Source organism: Alligator mississippiensis, chromosome 1 (genome assembly GCF_030867095.1).
Source record: "Alligator mississippiensis isolate rAllMis1 chromosome 1, rAllMis1, whole genome shotgun sequence".
NCBI classification, from domain to species: domain Eukaryota; kingdom Metazoa; phylum Chordata; order Crocodylia; family Alligatoridae; genus Alligator; species Alligator mississippiensis.
The window spans coordinates 446,769,957-446,790,475 of record NC_081824.1 but is presented as its reverse complement, the minus strand read 5'-3'; the positions used below and the strand labels follow the sequence as shown (position 1 = coordinate 446,790,475).

General features: G+C 46.9%; 1 protein-coding gene across 4 annotated transcripts in view; it reads left to right on the top strand.

Annotated features, from left to right (window-relative positions):
• Positions 1-20,519, top strand: part of CEP57 (centrosomal protein 57) — a 31,929-nt gene that overhangs the window by 5,409 nt on the left and 6,001 nt on the right. For 2 of the 4 annotated variants that reach the window (XM_059721141.1, XM_059721142.1), the window contains exons 2-9: positions 4,635-4,791; positions 8,275-8,454; positions 12,137-12,351; positions 12,928-13,041; positions 15,663-15,740; positions 19,243-19,347; positions 19,520-19,600; positions 20,058-20,302. In XM_059721141.1, the coding sequence (XP_059577124.1) occupies positions 4,635-4,791; positions 8,275-8,454; positions 12,137-12,351; positions 12,928-13,041; positions 15,663-15,740; positions 19,243-19,347; positions 19,520-19,600; positions 20,058-20,302 (1,175 nt within the window). The remainder of the gene's footprint in view (positions 1-4,634; positions 4,792-8,274; positions 8,455-12,136; positions 12,352-12,927; positions 13,042-15,662; positions 15,741-19,242; positions 19,348-19,519; positions 19,601-20,057; positions 20,303-20,519) is intronic. The other 2 variants (XM_059721143.1, XM_059721144.1) reach the window with 2 other exon arrangements.

Below are 20,519 nucleotides of genomic sequence, written 5' to 3'. Positions count from 1 at the left end.
GAAATAGCAAGTCAGTATATTTTTTTGATTGCAAGATTCTCACAGCTCTAAACAACCCCATCCAGCAGGTAAAACCTACAAAATGTTGTAGTGGGTATCTACGATAGACCACCAGACCAAGAGGAAGTGGTAGGTGAGGCTTTCTTCAAACAGCTAGCGGAAGTTTCGCAATCACAAGCCCTTGCTTTCATGGGGGGGGACTTCAATCACCCTGTCATCTGCTGGGAGGTCAATACAACAGTGTGCAGGCAATCTGGGAAGTTTTTGGAGAGTGATGGGGACAAGTTCCTGGAGCAAGTGCTGGAGTGGGCAACTAGGGCCAGGCTGTTCTTGATCTGGAGCTCACAAACCAGGAAGAATTGGTGGGGAATGTATTAGTAGATGGCAACTTGGGCAGCAGTGACCATGAGATGATTGAGCTCAGGATACTGAGGAAAGGAAGGATGGAGAGCAGCAGGGTAACCCTGGACTTCAGAAAAGCAGACTTCAGCTCACTCGGGGAACTCATGGGCAGGATCCCCTGGGAAGCCAGCCTGAGAGGGGGAGGAGTCCAGAAGAGCTGGCTGTATTGGATGACTTCCTGAGGTCCCTCCCAACCCTCGTTTTCTATGATTCTGTGGATATTTTTTGGCAGTGTAGCTGAGTGACCCTGCTGAGTCTCCTAGATGAGCTGGTGTGAGGACCCAGCAGCTGCTGCCACTCTCTTCTTCCTACTCCCTAGGTGCTGTGGTGAGGAGCCCCAACTCTGCAGGCTGGATCTAGTGGCTCCACATGGCATAGGTTGCTAACACTTTATGAGGAGACTCTTCCTAGGCTCTTCCTCCTCTTTTCTTCTCTATTTCTTCATAGACTAATGTAATTGCTGTACAGCCTAGATCAGGGGTGGGCAAAATATGGCCTGCGGGCTGAATACGGCCTGCAGGGCCCCTAAAAAAATTGGAAAATTAATATTTCTCTGCCCTTGGTTCCTGTCAAAAATGTTCTGTCCATCTCCCCTCCCCACCCCTTCCAAAACCCTCTTCCGGGGTTTCTGGGCTGGAAGCACATGGCTGCCTTGGTGTGGGAAGCTCAGGTAAGGGGGGGATGACCCTGGGCAAGGAAGGAGCGTGGGGGGTGGGGGGGGGGAAGCAGCCCTTCCCCACCCACGCCTGGTGCCCCGTGGTGCAGCTGCTTGCAGCCTGCATGGGGCTGCCTGTGTCCACTCCAGACAGCCCCATGCAGGCTGCGAGCGTCTACAGCGTGGGGCACCGGGCAGGGTAGGGGCTGCTTCCCCCCTGTACTCAGCTTTTCCCTGGGCTCCTTCCCTGTGCAGAGAAAAGCAGCCCCTCACCCATCCCATGGCCAGTGCCCTGTGTTGCAAGCACTCACAGCCCGTGCAGGGCTGTCCAGAGCAGGCACAGGAAGCCTCAGGCAGGCTGCAAGCAGCTGCAGCGCGGGGCACCGAGCGTGGGGCAGGGAGGGGCTGCTTCTCCCCCTTCCCCCACACTCAGCACCACCTGCAACGCGGCCATGGGGCAGGTGAGGGGCCACTTTTCCCCATGCTCAGCACCAGCTTCTTTCCTGCTGGTGAGCAGAGGGTCGGGGCTGTGTGCTGCCCCTGGCCTGTACCGCGGGGCTGGGGGTGAGCAGGCAGGGAGCCAATGGGAGCACAGGGCCTGCACCAGTGTCCCAGGGCCAGTGCCAGTGGGGCCCAGAACAAGGTGGCAAAGGCTCTATGGAGCTGGTCCAGCTGCCCCCTCCCTGCTGGTGCAGCCCAGCCCGGCTCCACAGACTTCTGCCAGGCTGTGCCCCACTTTGGGCCCCACCAATGCTGGCCCTGGGACATTGGTCTCAAGACATTGGGACGTTGGTCCCAAGATGGTGACCAGGGGGCAGGGCACCTGTCAAGGGGCGGGGCTACCTTGACAGCCTGCCAAAACTTGGTAAGCAGCCCTCTGCTCAAAATAATTTCCCGCCCCTGGCCTAGATAAATCCAGTTCATCAGTGTGTGTTTTCTCCCTTGTTTATATGAGTACATCTTGATTTTTTTTTTTTTGAATTTTTTTAGTTTCAGTTGCTCCTGAGTGAGAATTGCGTTAGTTTCAGGGAATGTTCTGTTTTAGATTGTAACTCTAAAACAACTTCTTAGAGTGGGGTATTTGGTAAACTTCTAGCAGGGTAGCTGAGAGGCAGAAGATAGAGTTGGATAGAGTACCCCCACCTCCCCTTTCCTCCCAATAAATGTTCCTGTGCATCCATGTACCCTTGGGTTGAATATCCTGAAATATGTATAAAGGGGCTGTCTTCTGTAATCAATTCCAAAATCAGGATTCAGGCCTAAAAGAACTAAGCAAATCTCACGTAAGAGGCAGGGCCAGGCTATCGTGATGATTGAGTTTTTCTGGGTTGTGTGGGTATGGTGGTCAGTTGTGTATTTTGGCTGTTTTACCAGCTGTATCTTGAACCTTTTAATTCAAAATCCAATTTGCTATTTGTCAGTAAATTGCCAAACATCTGGAACAGCCCAGTCCTGTTGACTTGTAGAGTATCATAGGAAACATTCATAAGTAAACCCTATTTGGCAGCATGGAGTGTAGCTATTTAGAGTGTGGCAAGGAATGTTTGTCTAAGCTATACCATGGTTAATACTTGGCAGGATGTTTGTCAACATTGATCCCAAGCAGGTGTCTATATTGACTCTGCTTTGCAACATTCAGATTTAGTGTATGTAGCCAGTGGCCAAAATTGCCTAAACAACACACAGCTAAGACTGAGGGTGGCAAATATTTATTTTGCTTTATTACATAGTGTTCTTGAGTTTAAATAGACTGGCTAAAAAGGAGAAAAAAAAAAGCTAATGGATGCTGTTGGTTTGATGGCATTTAGTCATCTACTATATTCTTTATTTATACTTTGTTCCAGGTTTCCTGTTTGCGAACATGTTTAACTGAATACTAATATGCTGGATGTTAATGTGTCTGTATGTAATCCCTGTGTGCTGGCTGGACTGCTGAATATATTCCCAAAGGCATATATTCCAGTGGCACTTACAGACTTGTATATGCTTTTCTTCTGAGATCAGTCCTGTTTCTGCTATTAATAAATATTGGGGCAGGGAGAGGTGAGAATCCAAGCTGTCTGTATGACTCGTAGTTCAATTTCACAATTCTGTACATTGTACTTACACACTATCATAAAGTAGCTCTAACTTTAATCACCATTTCTTAATCTCGGTGCTTTCTGATACTGATGAACCACATTTCTTTTACAGTGAGATTGGTTATGATTGAGACTAGAATCACCTGAGGATTTTCTTTTCTTCCTTTCTCACCTCCTGAAATTCTTCCTTGTAGCACTTTAAGTGGCTCTATATGATGCTGTGTGATATGAGTTTGACTGGCTCTGCACTTAATTGAAGACCTAAATGTTTCCCCCCTTAAAAAACAAGCAAACATTAGTGGTAGCAAAACTAAGATAGCACTAGAACTGGCAGGTTTTTCAAGTTGTCACATTATTTCTAAAATAAATGTTTAGTGGAAAACTATAGGAGGTTAAAAAAAGGCCACCTTTCTGATATCCAGTTGGATGCATTTATTTTGTTATTGCTTAATGATGGGTGCAGCAGTAACAACTGAAACAATAGGCTGCTTGCAGACATTAAACAACAAAAAACAAAAAAAACATGTTTTACCAGAAGAAGCAGCTCGTTGCTTCAACTTGGCTCTGCAGCTTTTGTATAGATGAGGCTGTTCAATGGAGCTTTTTGGCGCTTTTATCTAATTGAATCAGCTATTAGATAAAAATGCCAAAAAAGCCCAACTAAAAAGCACCCAACCTATACAGGTCAGGTGAGCCGACTTCAGCCAACATGCATGCCTCTTCTGGGCATGTGCTGAGCTCAGCATGTGAAGTGCTGTATTGTTTTGTTTGTTTGTTTTGTTTTTTGGGGTTGGTTGTTTTGTTTCTTTAATGCCTGCAAGCAGCTTGTGTGTTCATTTAAGAGATGTAAATACCAGCATTTTACTTAAATTCTCTATGCCAAACAAATAGCAGAAACCTTAAGTACAGTAGAGTATATTCATATTTTCACCACACACCATGCATGTTCCCTAAGGAGAAGACTCCCTTATGAGTTCCTACAAGTAAATAGAAATCAGCCACATCCTGGAAATTGGAAACTATGGAATGGAACCAAAGAACAAGTTTGTCTGGTTACATCAGAGGCTATTTTAAGTTCAGTTAGGCTTAAAATGACACTTGTAGCCGAAATTGTGGTAAAGAAAATTTGACATTTGTAACGTACCTTCTTGCAGTGGTAGCTTCTGATAAAAATGAAACTGTTGTTGTCTTTGTTCATCCATCAAGAATTGGTAAGAAAGAGGTCCACCTTATAGACTGATTAAATGAAAGATGCACAAGCTGCTGTGAGCTGCAGTTCACTTCATCAGGAATAGGGAGGAGTTGGGGATGAAGAGAAACATACTGCATTTGAGGGTGAGAGAGCTTCTCAGCTGCCCTTCTTGGGCTCTTCATAGGACATATAATTATCGCTGAAGAGGGTGATTACAATTAACATTGCATCTTGTTCTCTCTGCTTGTTGCAACTGGTGTCTGTGAAAAGAGGACTCCAAGTAACAACTGTGCTTCATTTTCAGGGTATGTTCCAAGGAAGTGGTAAATCTGCTTCACTCACAGGTGGACTCTCCGCAGCTTCATTTCTAGACTATCCCAAGCACAAGCCCTTCATTAATTCTGATCTGCTGCACACCCCTGGGAGACCAGTAATACCATATCCAGAAAGTAACAGCAGAGGTAATAATATATAAATCCAGCCAAATCCTGTCTGTCTTGGATGTTTCTAAAGCTTCTGTCAGGAATTCTAAGTATCCTGTAACACATACTCCAATTTCATTGCATCTTCCTCATTTTCCTTGTCATTTCTCCTCGTTCTTTCTTTCTTTTTTTTTCCCCCCCTTTCTTGCTTTATTCTCCTAGTTCCCTCACTTGATTCACCTGAAAGGGATTTGTCCAGGGAAAGGTTAAATGAAAGAGGTGTTTGTTTGAAGTGGACAACTGTGTTTAGCTTTTGCTCCATAGCTGGGATCCCACTGTCTTACCTCCCGAGCCAGTTAAGTTTTCCTAGGTAGGAGCAACATAGTTTTCTTAGTATAAAGGTTCCCAAACTTTTTTCTTATTGCATACCCCCTTCCAGATTTACCAGCTGCCCAGGTCCCTGTACCACCATACATTTTACATTTTAACCCCTTAAATGCCAATTTTTGTTAGAATGAAAATTAAATCTGCCATTACACAATTTCTGCATACCCCCCAGAGATGTCTTGCATACCACAGTTTGGGGCCCCCTGCCTTAGTGGATGGGTAGCTGGCTAATAGCATTTCATAGCGGCCTGTGCGTAATGTCACCTCTCCTTATCAGTAATTAGGGGTTTCTTTGAGCTCAGAAAAAAGGTTTTACTGTAGAATGGATTTGAAGATGAGGGAGAGGTTTGATGTCTGGAAGCTGAGGGAGATGTTCCAGGGATAAAAGGCAGAAGTGGAAGAATTGCCCAAGGAACACTAAGGACATGGCAAAAGATTTTAAAGCATGAGGGGGAATGAGGTGAAGTGACATAAGTACTGTAGGGAGGGGTGGAAGGTGAAGAGCTTTACTAGATGGGAGCTGGAAGAAAGGGGAGGTAATGAACCTAACACACTTTATTCATGCTCCAGGTTATAACATGACATGATTGGAGTGATTGTAGTGCGGGTCTGACTGGGGGAAGTGACATTTGAACTTGGAGTGGCATTTAAAATGCAGTATGTGCTCTGGCTTGAATGTGCTGCTGATACCTAATCAAGGGAACACATAGCTGAAATATAAGAGTGTTCAAGTGTGGAGAAAGGGTGCTCTCCTGCTAATTAGATTCTATGTATGGAAAAAATATAAATTTATTATAATTTTCCATGTGTAGAATCTAATTATTGGCAGGTTGTCTTTAAATTTGTCGTGCCAACTGCTGCAGCAGGGCATGCTTACCCTCCAACTTTGGTCCCATTCCAGCCCAGGGCATAGAGCACATGGTTGTTCCAGTACCTATCCCTCCAAACAGCAGCTCTGGTCCCAGAGGAGGCTGGGACCAGAGCTGCTGCCACCATTGCTGCTGCTGCTGCATGGCTGAGCAGGGGCTAGACCAGGAGGGTAAGAGGCAGTGGGGAGGGAGGAGCAGAGGCTGCTGGGGAATAGAAATGAAGTTGTGAAGAGTGGCTATAGTTGCTTCCTATCACCCCCCTACTCAAATCCAGGATGAGGGAATTTTTCCTCATTAAATGGGGGAAAATACCTCCTCTTAGATTCAAGTAAATATGGTAATCTAGCATCCTGTTGTCAGTTTTGGAAGAGTTATGCTGTCTATAACCCTGCACTTCAACTGTGCAGCTACCTGAATATTTTGCTACATTTGTTTTTGACCATGACTTCTAACTGCTAAGGATTTTATAGTTGTCACACAAATATTCACCCACACAATTATTATATCTACTTTGAGGACCACAAAGTTCTCCACTCATTCTCCTGTACATAAATAATTCACTTTGGAATTTGTCAGCTGTTGCAAAACTCGGTTTAGTAACTGCTCTTTCTTTTCCAGGACTGTTTCTTCCCCCCGCTCCCCCCTCCCCCCACCCGAAATAGTAATACTCCTTTCTGAGTGTAGTAATCTTACTCCCAAATGCAGGAATCTTTTATTAAAGGTGCATTCTTTCTTTGCTTCACTGTGGCCCCATCTAGATGAGCACGGCTGTGCAGTACTGCACATTCAGTTATTCTCTGTGCTTCAAGGGAACACCATAGCGGGGACAGGAGTTGACCTCTGGATATCCACAGGTCAGAAAAACCCATGGGGGGGAAAAAAAAGTGGAGCAATGCATGCAAGGGCAGCATGCGCTGCTCAAAACCAGAGCCTGGCCAGCTGGAGATGCACTCCGGCTGCCAGCCAGGCTCTGTGCAGCAGGATCACTACTGCTGCAGCCCCAGGAGGTGCCCAGGACCCCAGGTAAGGCTGCTGAGGCCAGCCCAGTACTGGCCCCAGCCTCCTCCACCCCACCCACGGTAACCTGCCACATGTCACAGGGTGTGTGGCACAGGCATTTCCTGGGGACAACTAGCAGTGGCACAAGGTGGAACCAAGTGTCCATGCATGTGTGGACGCAGCCTGTGGGTTTCAGTCTAAGGCTATTGCACTGTGATTTCGGCAATAGGAATCTGCAGATATGATGTCTTTTGCATATGTGCTCTGTATGGTGTTTTAGCTAGACTCTTTATGGGTTGTGTGTCCATTGCAGGAATATACAATATGTCTGAATGATATAAATGTATTAGATTGCAGTTGGTCCATCTGCTGGTAATGTGCTGCTGGTTCTGTTATAACTGTCTTGGGGTTAGTTGAAGCATCTAAAGGTTTTGAGGGGTAATGTTAAAGGAGGGGTTGGGATTAACAGAATGGTGGTCACTTGGCACATGGGAGTCAAATTGAATGGGGAGGAAAGAAAACTGGTGCAGAAACAAAAGAGTGGAAGAGTCCTACAAATGTGGCATCCATAAGGGTAGGTTAGGAGAACAGAGGAGCCCTTGGAGCAAGAGGGTTTTATAGCTCTTCTTCCTCATCCTTTTTAGTTTGGTGAGCATTCACAGTATAAACTAATGCACTGGTGGGTTTTGTAGCCATGCCAAAATGCTATTGTGTGCTTTAAAATCAGACTTATTTGCTCAGTGCACAGAGGAGTACCAGTTTTTCATCTCAACTGTAAGCTAGGTGCTGAACTTCCTTACCCGTTTCCAGTGAAATGAGATGCATTCAGCATATTTATTGTTCCCATTAATTTACACAGGAGTCTTCTGTGTTGTGGTTGGGTACTAGATACAGTTACCAAGCAGGTGTCAAGTGCCAGTGGGAAAGGATCAGCAGCCCATAAAGATAACCAGTAATATTTGCAGTGTTAAGAGCCAGAGCCCAAGATCCCACGATGGGGAAACTGCCCCAACGTTTGAACAAGCTGCTTTAAAAAGCAGCAGCTTCTGAAACCATTTAATTGAAGCCAGTGAGCCACAGCCTCAACAGTTCCCTAGATGTGCAGTTTTATCAAGGTGAAACTGCTCGTAAAGCCAGTTAGCATTTTGGGGGAATAACAGATGTGGTGATGGTGGCTAAGCATTCACTGGTAGATCCATAACGACATGAGGCAGTGCCTTTGGTTGATGTGTGATAAGAATTTCTAATCATGTTTGGTCAATTGCAGCAATCCTTTCTGCTTTGAAGAATCTCCAGGAAAAAATTCGCCGGTTGGAGCTGGAACGCATGCAGGCAGAGGAGAACGTGAAGCATCTGAGCAGAGAAACAGCTGACTATAAGAAAGTGCTAACTGAAGAAATGCAACAGAGGGAGCAATCCAAGACTGAGGTGTCAAAGCAAAATCAAGGTTTGTTTGCATTTATCTTTTGCTTGGTAACAAAGCAATATCAGAGTAAGCAATTTTATAATAGATATTTTCATTAAGACTCTTAGACAAGTCATAAAAACAAAACAGCTTAGTCAGTGGTGACTGTGAACTAAGGTGGAGAAGGAGGAGAAGAGAAGAAATGCTGTATTGAACAGCATTCTACAATGTCAAAGGGAAGGAGATAAGAAAGCATTCCCCCTATAGTGTAACTTTCACAGGAGCATAAATCCCAACTAATTGATATCTTCCAAGTCCACAAGAGAACTAGTTCAGTTCCAAAAGTTTCAAAGAACAATTACTAGAATTATTAGAATAAGCCATCTATAACTATAGAGCAGTGATTATCAACAGGGTTACTGTGTCCCTGAGATCCTTTGAAGAATACTGCAGAAAGTGTAAGGAGATAAGAAGACAAAGGTAGCCTCAGGCTTCAGGTGTGAGGAGATAAGCAGATATAAGGGCAGGCCTTGCTCTCCCTGCCTAGCTGTTCCCCTACCCTGTCTGTCTGTCCCCTCTGCTTGAAGGTAACCCCTCTAATAAGTATGTTTTTGAAATGGGGTGCTGCTCAGTTCATAGAAGTTGTAGAGGATTGCCTTGAGTCTGATGCTTTGAATCTAAAAAAGTTAAGACCTACTGATACAGAATATAGGCTCAAGGAAAAGCCTGGGGGTGGGAGGAGGGGAAGTTCAAGAAGACCTGCTGTCAGTCTGTGTACTACCTTCTGAACCACCACCATCCCCCTCCAGCTGGTGAGAATCTGTGTTATGCTATATTATTTTAGGGGGAGCTAAATGTGCATTTGAGTATTTGGTCTTGTGCTTTGTGGGTGTGACAAAAAGGGTTAAACTGTAGATTAGTTGGGGATGGAGTTGTTTTGTCTGTTTGGTTTCCCCACCTCCTCCCAGGGGTGTTAACTAGGGGAATTGTAGCTGTATATTAAGGGCCTTGTTACACAGTAACTTTAGGCAGCTTCTGGAGCTTTTAAAGCCTGGACTGGCTGCAAGTTAACACCATTTAAATGGCTTAACCTGCTTAATTTTGCTCCTGGTCCATTAACTTGTAGCCACTCTACAGCTTTTCTGCCCAAGGTGAAGTCCTCCAGCATCCCAGGAGGCAGTGGGCAAGCACGGAAGCGGGGGCGCAGCATCTTGCTGGGAGCAGACTGAGCCAGTCTGAGCTGGAGGGACACTGCCTCCTTGCTGCCCCCCATCCCCCTTCTTCTGCTCCCCTCCATCTTGGACAGGCTTGCTCTACTCCTGGGAAGCAGACCTGCTGTTTAAGTGGTGGCAGGGAGGCATTGTGTCATTTCCTCCACCCCAGATGGGCTCCCTAGAGCTGGGAGCAGAGCCAGTCTGAGGGGCAGTGGGAGGCACTGGGGCTGCAGCACTTACTTTACTCAGCAGGAGCAGTGAGACCTGTCCTTCCCCTAGCTCCTAGTCCTGCCCTTGCTCACCAAGCCTCTAGTGCAAGTCAGCTGTGCAGGTGATGGGCAGTCAGAGTAGGTTTTTTGCTTTACTGTGTAACTTCCACTAAGCCAAACAGCACTAAGCTGATTAACATTTGTTCAGTTTACAGGGTAAGGCCCGGACAAGGCTCTAATGTTGTGTCTAAGCTTGCAAAAGAGGTTCACGTCTTAAATGGGCAGCAGTCTTGTCTCTCTAGAGGCCAGTCAGTGATGAGCAGGGATCCTGGTCTTCTCTGTTTAAAAATCTAAATTCTCTGACTTAAAAAACGTGTTTTAGGTGTCAGTTGAACACAATGGTCTATTGATATATTTACAATTTTAAAGTAATTTGGAAGCCTATCAGTGCCTCAGTCATTTATATTTATAATTTATTTTAATATCTATGTATTTTGGTGGAGGTTTTTTATCATAGAAAATCAGAGCTCCCCCTTCACCCACCAGGACATGGGTCAAGTTGCACCTGTCCCCCCAGCTGCTTTGTAGCACTGAGAAGTCCTGATATGCTAGTGCCCCTCACTCCCAAGCCACAGCCCTCCCTTCCTCTTTCCTCCCCTCCCTCCCCTCCCCCATTGCCCTTCACTCCTGACCTGCTGCCCCCAGTGTCTGGGGGACGGGGGGGAGCCATGGCAGGACCATAGTTGATGTCATAGGTGATGCATTGGGGAACATGTGCCCCCCAGATTTGTGCCCAAAGTGGAGCATGGGGCTGCAGTCTGGCCCAGCAGGTGGGACCCGGCGTGGGAGGGTGGAGTGGGATGGCAAGACTCATTGCCACTGCCTGGGATCCCTGCACCAGCAGCAGTGTGAGTAATAGACCAGGAGGGGAAGGGGGTCACACTGCCCTCACCTCCTTCTGCTGCCAGCTGCTTGTGTGCCAGGCCACAGGTCTAGCCCACTGCCATGGCCCAGCTGCCACCTGTCCCCTCAGGCTGCCCATGGGCCGCCCCCCCCAGCCCAATCACCCCTTTGGGATAGAGCTGTGGCTCAGCATGCAAGCAGCTGGCGATGAGAGGTGAGGTCAGCATGCCCTCCAGTCCATTACTCCTCACACTGTTGGTGGCACAGCTGGCATGGGAGTCCTGCTGAAGCAGCTGTGTGCCAGTCCAGCTAGGCTGCAGCCCTGTGCCCTGCTGTGGGTGCACAAATCTGGGGGGGGGGACACATGCCCCCCATTGCCTCAATGTGTCACCTCTGGTGCCTGATCCCCGCCCTGGAGTGCATGCCTTGCCTCTGATTGCTGTCCTCCTGCTTCCCCAGTCCCAAGCAGCCCCTTGCAGGCTGGGACTCTGCCAGCCTGCATGGGGAAACCTATGGTTTCCTGTGTTTTTCTCCTTTAAAGGAGAAAATCTGTTTTTTCCATGGCAAGCAGAAAACCCAGATCCATGGTAATGAGTTTCTGGTAACGGGTGGAACCACTGATAAGCAACAGCTGATTGTAGCACCCTTTGAAGAAAATGTTTTGGCAAACAGCTGGGAAATTGCTGGTTAATTTGGTAACCACTGTGAACTAAGTGGGTTGGGGATCACCAGATACAGGTGATGTGGGTTTTATTATACTAAATGGTCACTAACATACTTGGGGATAAGGAGATAATTTCAATCCCTGAAGAGCTAATGGGGGTAACTTTAGTCCTACTAAAAAAAAAAAAAAAAAAGCCTGTTGCATATGTTCAGGGTTGTTGGTTGTAGCTCTGTTGGTCTAAGGACATAGGCAGACATGCGTCTTTGGGTAAATGTGATGTCTTTTATTAGACCAACTAAATAGTTGGAAAAATTGTTCATCGCAAGCTTTTGGGCACAAACACCCTTTTTCAGACGTAGACATTTTGGCTTCTATTCCACCCAGGAGAGCACACAAAACAACAGCAGACTTTCCCTATACCTAAAGAAGGGTGTTTGTACCCGAAAGCTTGCAAAGAACAATTTACCCAAAGAACTTTGTCTACCTGTTGCATGTGTTTTGTGACATGTATGTAATAATTTATTTTGCATCTATGTATTCTGGAATAGCTCCATTTTGAAATCGCCCCATGGGTACAGTCTTATTTGCATTAAGTATCTATACATGGAGTTATTCAGGAATAGCTTCTGCCCTTTAAGAACACACTACTTTAATCTGAATTAATTTTTAGGTTTAAGTTAAGTTTAAGCACTTGAACTCTAAGCATTTTGAGATGGGGACTGTTCCTTGCTTAGTTTTGGAACGGCACTTAGCACATTGTGAGAGCTGCAGGAAGCAGATGACGACGACAACTGAATTCACGTTTCCACTGTCTCCGATATCTTCAGAACTGGCTTCCCAACTGTCAACTGCTGAATCACGTTGCAGACTTCTAGAGAAGCAGCTGGAGTATATGAGGAAAATGATTGAGCATGCAGAAAAAGAAAAGACAAGCCTGTTGGACAAACAGGTAAACTTGGATTTTCCAAGCAAACCTGCGTGGTTGTGCTGTGCCACTGTATATAACTTCCTTGCTCCCTTTCTCTTGCTTGTTATGGCTATATGGGTGAACAATGAACTCCATTGATAATGGCAGAACTCTCATTAATGACGATACAGCCACTTTCTTTTTTTTTTTTTTTTTTCTTCAAAACTTGCTACCTAAAGTTAGGCTCTAAAATAAAAACTAGCCTAGTTTGTTCCAAATATGAATTTTCCCTTCCCCACCCCTCCACAGCTCTTAAGTCAGTCATTGCAACATTGATCTACTGAATGTCTGTTTTCAATATTTTCAGGGAGCTTCTAATACCTAATTGAAGATACTTGTTTTTAATCTTCTCTTCAGCTCTCCAGGACATCTCTGTGGTTACAAGGTGCCTGTCATTGAATGCTATTTGAAGGCATAGTTGCACCAAACATAGAGAGAAATCAGTGACTTGTTTTGTTTTACTGTGAGGCTGCTATAACAATTTGGACATCTGTAGAGGATTTAGTGGAGTTGCACTTTTAAAAATTGTTTTGCCTTTTTACTTCTGTCTTCTTCCAGGCCACATTAGAGAGAGAGAGACTTGATCAGTCGCATGTTCAGTCTAAATTGGAGAAGCTGGATATGCTGGAACAAGAATACACCAAACTGACTGCAATGCAATCCCTAGCAGAGGTCAGTCATTCCTCTTGTGATCTGGATCAGACTTGTGTTGGTCATTAGTATTAGCATGCTTTTAATCCTATAGCAAAGATCATTACTAGAGCTGGACAAAACAGTCCCTTCTCCTGTAATAAATTTTGATGTCTCCCAACAATTTTTTTTTAAAAGGTTTCTTTTCATTAGAATCTTTATATCTATTAGAGGTGTGCGAAGTGGGCCCTATTTGATTCGAATTCGGCCCAAATCAGGGACAGTGATTTGATTCGGATTGCTGTCCCTTATTCGATTTGGCCGAATCAGAATGTAAAGATTCAATGCTAATTCAGAGAATCAGCAATTTGGACAGACACAACTTAAAAAAAAATGTCTAAATACCTTGAGGTAGCAGGCGCAACTGTGATCGCTGCGATGCTGGGACGCATGGAGAATCCCACAGGAGTGTGGGGGGCCCTCCACGTGCTCAGCGGCAAACCCAGAAGTGGACCGGAAGTAGTTTCGGTCCACTTCTGGGTCTGCTGGGGGGTCCCCCTGCACCTTCCCGGCTTGGCAGTTGGCTGCAGGGGGACCCCAGGTGCTCCCCCCAGACCCAGGAGGGACCAGTTGCTGAGCTGGGGGGCCCTCCTGGCATGCTTCCCAGTGGATCTGGAAGTGGACCGGAAGTGCTTTTGGTCCACTTCTGGGTCTGCTGCCAAGTGCACTGGGGAGCCCCCCCACTCCTGTGGGACACTCCATGTGCCCCAGCATCGCAGCACTCACGAGCCCCTGCTACCTAGAGGTATGTAGAAAAAACATTTAAAGCTGTCTCTGTCCAAATCTCTCTGAATCGATTTGGAGGGTTTCGATTCAATTTGGAGTGATTTTTAAAGGGTCCTCTGATTTGATTCGGATTTAGAGATTTGGCCACTGAATTGGGCTGAATCTCTGCCAAATCGAATCCGGGACCAAAGATTTGCACAGCCCTAATATCTATATCTCTATAGATGTAGTAAAAGCTGTAGTAAATGCCGGTTACTTAACTGGCATTAAATAACTGTAACACTCCGCTAACTGGAATTGCTGGCCGGCCAGCTGAACACGAGGAGGGAAGCTTGCACATGGTGGGGAAAGTTTGCTGCCACCCACCACCCTGTGCTGCCACTGTTCTGCATGCCCCCCCTGCTCTGTGTGCAGCTGCCGCCACCCTCTCCCCCACTCCCAGTCAAAACAGGAAATTCAAATATGTGTGTGGAGTTTTTTTTACCCCCAGTTGTTTCAAGTGTGAGTTAACAGGTGTTAATGAAAATAAACTTTTATTTTATATTTATATATTTATAGATGGCTCTATTTTTTATTTAATGTAAATAAATATAAATGTAAATATTTAACGTGTGTGTGTATAATGTGTGTTTATGTGTTTATGTATACAAAACTAAAATATGAACTAGACTTAAAATCATGTGCATGCGTGTGTGCACACACACACCCCTGCTTTTTTAATTATGTATATGTTTTGTTTTGTTTTTTAACTGACTACAGTATTTCACAGTGTATAGGTTGACCTTGGTTTGAAGTTAGGAAAGTTAGGATTTTCATAGGCATGGTATCCAAGTTGGGGCCGGGCTTGGCACTCAGCTGGCACAACCTCATCCCCTGCAAGTGGTGTTGCCTGGGTTGCGGCAGCTAAGCCCAGCCCCGGCCCCTGCGAGCAGCACTTCCCCAGCCGAGCGCCGAGTTCAGCCCTGGCCCTGTTCCCTGTGAGCAATGCTGGGTTCCATGTTTGGCTGGGGATGTGCTGCTTGCAGGGGATAGGGATGGGACCGGGCTCAGCTGGTGCGGCCTTATCCCCTGCAAGTGGCATGGGATCGCAGAGGATGGGGCTATGTCAGCTGAGCACCAAGCCTGGCCCTATCTACTATAAGCGGTGCTGCCAAGTCCCACACTGCTCACAGGGGTGGGGCCAGGCTCAGTGCTGGTCTGGCACAGTCTCATCACCTGCGAGCAGTGCTGGGCTCAGTGCTTTGCTGGTGTGGCCCCACCCCTGCGAGCGATGCTGGCTGGGCTGTGCCAGTCGAGCACTGAGCCTGGCACCACTCACAGAAGAAGGTGGCATAGTGTATAAGTCAAGGTTCCATTTTCAGAGGCCAAAATTGGCCTTCAAAACCTGACTTACACGCTGTGAAATAGCATAAATAAAAATCAGGTCTCCGCAATCGAGTTTGAATTCTGTCCAACTTGCTAGTTCTGTAGTTGCCCGGTGTCTTCCAGAGCAAGTAGAATGGGACATCACTTTAATGCAAAAAAACAAAAGGGAGGGCATTCATCTTTTTTAGGACTCTTCATATTGTTCAAGAAGGGCAGCCAAACCATTTTTACTCCCTGTTGTAGATCATGCCCCCTGCCCCCTTAAGTTGCTTGTTTTGCACTCATGGGCACTTCTGAAGATAAACATGGGCAAATACAGTAAATCTTCAATTTAAATATAAAGAATGCAGCGTACTGTTTGCATAGAGATAGCAGAAATTACTCCGATTCTAGAGTCTTTACCTGGCATGGACAAATGTACTGAATCTCTTCAAGTTCCTATTCTGTCATTCAAGAAAAAAAGTGCCATATATTCCAACAATAACGGTATCTTCCCTATTAACCTTAATTAGAAAAAAATGAAAGAGCTGGAACAGAAACTGCAGGAGGAGGAACATGCAAGGAAGCTTGTGCAGGACAAAGCAGCTGAGGTAACCAGCAGCAGTCTTTCCCATTGTGGTACGGTGTGTAGCAAGTAGCTGTATTCCTCTTACTAACCTTTCAGCCAAGCTCACTGGTATGGTCTCCAGGATATGCAATGTAATGAAGAGATTGTGGCAGTCTGTCTGGTGCTTGACTCCTAAAATACAAAGTGATACCCCCCTAACTTTCCTGCATTTTTTTTCCTTTCCAACTAATCCAATTTGTTTTTCCTTGGCAATGGAGGGAATGTGGGAAGAACCAATATCTGTAACCTTGCATGCTCTCTGTACTGAAAGACAGCAGGTAAATTGCACTTAAAGGCAGGGAAATTGCAGCATTTCTTTCAGCTAGACCAGGGGTGGGCAAAATATGGCCTGCAGGCTGAATACGGCCCGCAAGGCCATTCTGTCTGGCCTGCGGGGCCCCTAAAAATGTAGAAAATTAATATTTATCTGTCTTTTGGTTCCTGTCAAAAATGACAGGAACCAGGGACAGTAGGATCCAGGGGAAGCCTGGAAGGCTCCTGCAACAGCAGGGCCTGCCCCTGCCCGCCCCCCCCCAGCTGAAAGCCCCAGCAGGGGCTTCTGGCCTGGGACCATGTGGCTTCTCAGCTGCAACAGAAAACTCAGGTAAGGGGAGGAGCCTGGGGAAAAACTAAGCCTGGGGAAAAGTGACCCCTTGCTCATGCTGTGGCCAGCGCTCCCTGCTTCAGCTGCTTGCAGCCTGTATGGGGCTGTCCTGAGCAGGCACAGGCAGCCCCACGCAGGTTGCAAGTGGCTGCAGTGTGAGATGCCAGCCACAGGGCAAGGCTGCTTTTTCCCACACTCGGCACCAGCTTGTAACCCGCCCCCGCTGCCAGCCTGGGCCCTGCGCCGGCTCCAGGCTCGCCTGTCGGGGCTGTGCCGCAGCAGCTGCAGCCCCTCTACTTGCTGTGCTGGGCAGTGTTTGCTGCTGCCCGCCAAGAGGTCGTCTGTTGGGTAGCCCAGAGGCAGCGGTGGCAAACGCTGCCTGGTGTGGCAAGCAGGGGGGCTGCAGCTGCTGCTGCCGTGCACAGCCCGGAGCCAGCACAGGGCCCAGGCTGGCAGCAGGGGTGGGTTACAAGCCGGTGCCGAGCACAAAAAGCAGCCCCTCGCCTGCCCCGTGGCTGGCGCCCTGCACTGCAGCCACTCACAGCCCACATGGGGCTGCCTGTGCCTGCTCAGGACAGCCCTGTGTGGCTGCAGCAGGGAGCACCAACTATGGGGTGGGGGTGGAGCCGCTTTTTCCCCCATGCTCAGCACCAGCTTGTTCCCTGCTGGGGAGCAGGTGGTTGGGGCTGCATGCTGCCCCCTGCCTATACCACTGCACTGGGAGTGAACAGGTGCACAGAGCCCACACTGGTGTCCTGGGGGCAGCGCCCAGAGCAGGGCGGCAGAAGTGCGGGGTCCCAGCCAGCAGGGGCTGTATGGAGCCGGGCCAGCTCCCCCTTCTCCCTGCTGGTGCAGCTCAGCCTGACTCCACAGATCTCTGCCAGCCTGCACCCTGCTCTGGGCCCCACTGGTACTGCCCTGGGACATTGGTCCCAGGATGGTGACCAGGGGGCGGGGCACCTGCCAAGGGGCAGGGCTACCCTTGTGGCCCTCAACAGCTTGCCAAAACTGGGTAAGCAGCCCTCCGCCCAAAATAACTGCCCGCCCCTGAGCTAGACCTTCAGCTCAGGAGGCAAGATGATATAGCTTTTCTTTCTATCTTCAGGTTTGATCACTGCATCCAGTCAATTGGATGCTTAGCCCTGTACTAAATCAAGAATTCCCTGTATACAAGCTCATCACGGACTGGGTGGATCTTCTCTTCATTCAACATTTCCAAAGGGACCTCCTAACTTTTTTCAGGACTTCATCCTGAGCTGTTTGTGCATGTTTTTCCCTCGAGCCCTTAGAAACTAGGACTGCTGTAGCTTGCAACATACCCCATGTTCTCTTCCCCAGACTTCACATGGATACAGAACAAAAAATGTAGCTAATATTTTTACACTAGGAGCCTGCGGACAGCCAAAGGAGAATATATACTATCAAACATAATGCTGCCTAAGTAAGGGTGGAAGTTCCCTGCCCTAAGAAACTTCTTTTCCCAGGCTACTGGTGGTACACAAGAGGGGCAAATGTTCCCCACTGGAATGGGAATTCCAAAGAAAAGGTCAGGTAACATGTTGCACTCCTGCACTAAGAGTTGTATGATATATAGGAATGGAGCTGTTCCTATTAGGACTGATAAACTATTAAAAAAATGAATCACAATTAATTGCAAGGCTTAAAAAAATAGTTGCAATTTGAATTGCACAGTTGAACAACAGTAGGCACCATCCAACAGCGCAGAGCCCATGCACCCTGTGGCTCTTCCTCGCCACCACCAATAGCGCGCAGCCCCAGCCCCAATCCCAGCCTGCCCTGGACCAGCTGGAATCTGTGTGAAGAACACTGACCCTAGCCTGCCCTGTGCCTGCTCCAGACTCATGCCTGTGCTGAGCAGTGGCAGAGGCCAGGAAAGTTGCTGCTTGGCATGGAGAAAAAGTTGCCCCTCCCCCTCACTGCTGCCAGGCACTTCTTGCTGCAGCCACCCAGATGCACTCAGGCTGCTCTGCGGCTTCTCTGCACTGCCACCACTGCCCCACTGGGTGGCCTGGAGGTGGCGGTGATGGCAGTGAAGAGGAGCTGCAGGGCAGCCTGGGCATGAGCTATGGCTGGCTGCGGCAAGAACACTGCGGCAGTGGTGGGGGGAGGGGCTGCTTTTCCCCTGTGCCAAGTAGCAGCTTCTGTCCAACTGCTGACGCTGCTCAGCATGAGCGGGTGAGTCTGGAGCCAAGTGCAGGGTGGGCTAGGGTTTGGACTGTGTATGCAGGGTCTGGCTGGTCCACTCCACTGGTCAAAATAATGTGTGCGATTAGCACAATTAACGCAAAAACAAATTTAAAATGTTAATTTTTTTTTAATCATGTAAGTTAACTGACAGCCCTAGTTCTTATATGAATCACACATGTTCACTTGAGAAATTTCTTTGCTGGCAGTGGATGGAAATAATAGTTTAAAAAGTCACTTCTTCAACCTTGGGGCACAAATGAACAGGGTACTGTCAGCTGTACTCACATGGATAACTCTAACTGGGGGATTTGTTCACCATAGCTCCACCAAAATACAAGGACTTGTGATGCCATAAATAACATCAGTAACTGGGCAGGACCAGGAAGTGGACTTGATCAATGTGTTAGCAATCAGCAGTGATGGTAAAGGAGGTGCAGGATTAATATTTAGCACTTTTTAGCCTGGAAGTGACCTCGTTCAGCTTCCATTGAGATTACTTATCCTTTATTTGGTCGGGAAGTATAGTTTAGATGCAGTCATGGTCACTATTATTTGACAGTAACAATGCAGTCTTGCTGTAGAGGCTATGTGCCCCTGCCATTTCATAAGCCTTCGCATGTGTGCAAGCACACACATTCTGATTAATTAAAAAAATCATAATTCCCATTTGCAGCTTCAGATGGGCCTGGAAACCAGCAAAATACTGTTTCAGGCAGGGTCACCATCAATCTCTGCAAAATCAAGAAAAACGAAGAAGAAAGCCAAGCACTCAGATAAGGTAGTATGCTGCTGTTTTAAATGATATGGGGGGTGGGAAAGAAGGGCAATGATTGAGGAGCCAGCTAGGTATCTGTGTTCTTTGATCACTGGGCCACCCTTGTAATTAGAAAGCAGAGGAGAATGGGCTTGACAGTGAGTGCTACCTCTAATAAGCTACTGTTTTCTTTCAGAAATGTTCTCCTTCAGGCCATCTTAACACTCAGCCCCACTATAGACTGTGTCTGGGTGATGTGCCGTTTGTAGCTGGGAAGGTAAGTAGATTAATTTTGAAAGCCCGTAAATAAGGAACAGGAGATTGAAATCAAATGTAACAGTCTGAGGTTCAGAAAACATGGCTTACACTCAGCCTCTGACTCGGTGCTCTTGTGACACCCAGTGGTCAGACTGATTAAGAGATTTAATCTGGTTTCTTTCCAGCTCTTTTTCTATCGGAGGTTTGTCATTGGGATCGCAATGAATTGGTACATATAAAATGGGCCCTTTGCTCCCAGGCCTGTCTAGTTATGCTGTTTTTCACAAGAAGTACTCATCATACAAACAAAAATCCCTTAAAGTAATTCCTAGCAACAAATCAAAAGGAAAATTACATAATTAGGATTGATTTTTTTTTTTTTTTTTTTTTTAAATGTCTTGCAACATATCTCAGTTGCTTTAAGTTGTTAATAGACACTAAGAACTATTTATGTATACTTTGTTTTTCTTCTTCAGTCTACTGGTCCCAGCCATTCTGTTGGTGCCAATGTCCAGCATGTGTTGCACCTGATGAAACAACACTCAAAAGCCCTGTGTAACAATCGCGTGGTCACTGATGTTCCACTAGCTAAGTCCATTGGCAGTGTCCCTCATACCAGCAAAGACAAAAAGCCCTCCTTGTCGAATGACTCTTCTTCATCCCAGGAAGAGCTCTCAGAAGTGCTGCTGACTTTGCAGGATGAATTTGGACAAATGAGTTTGTGAGTTCTGTAATAAATTATGTCTAATTGAAAATGTGAATGTGTTTTACCACTGGTCTGATGTTGGCAGTTTTCTGTAGGATGGGGGGGAGGCCTGGGCTGCCTCTTCCCCAAGAATGGTAGGTGCCTTTGGGTGGGGTTGGAGCTATGTTAATGGTGTATAGTTTAGTTCTTTCCAATTGATGCCAAGTAAAGACCAACTTTCCCTTCTGTAGTG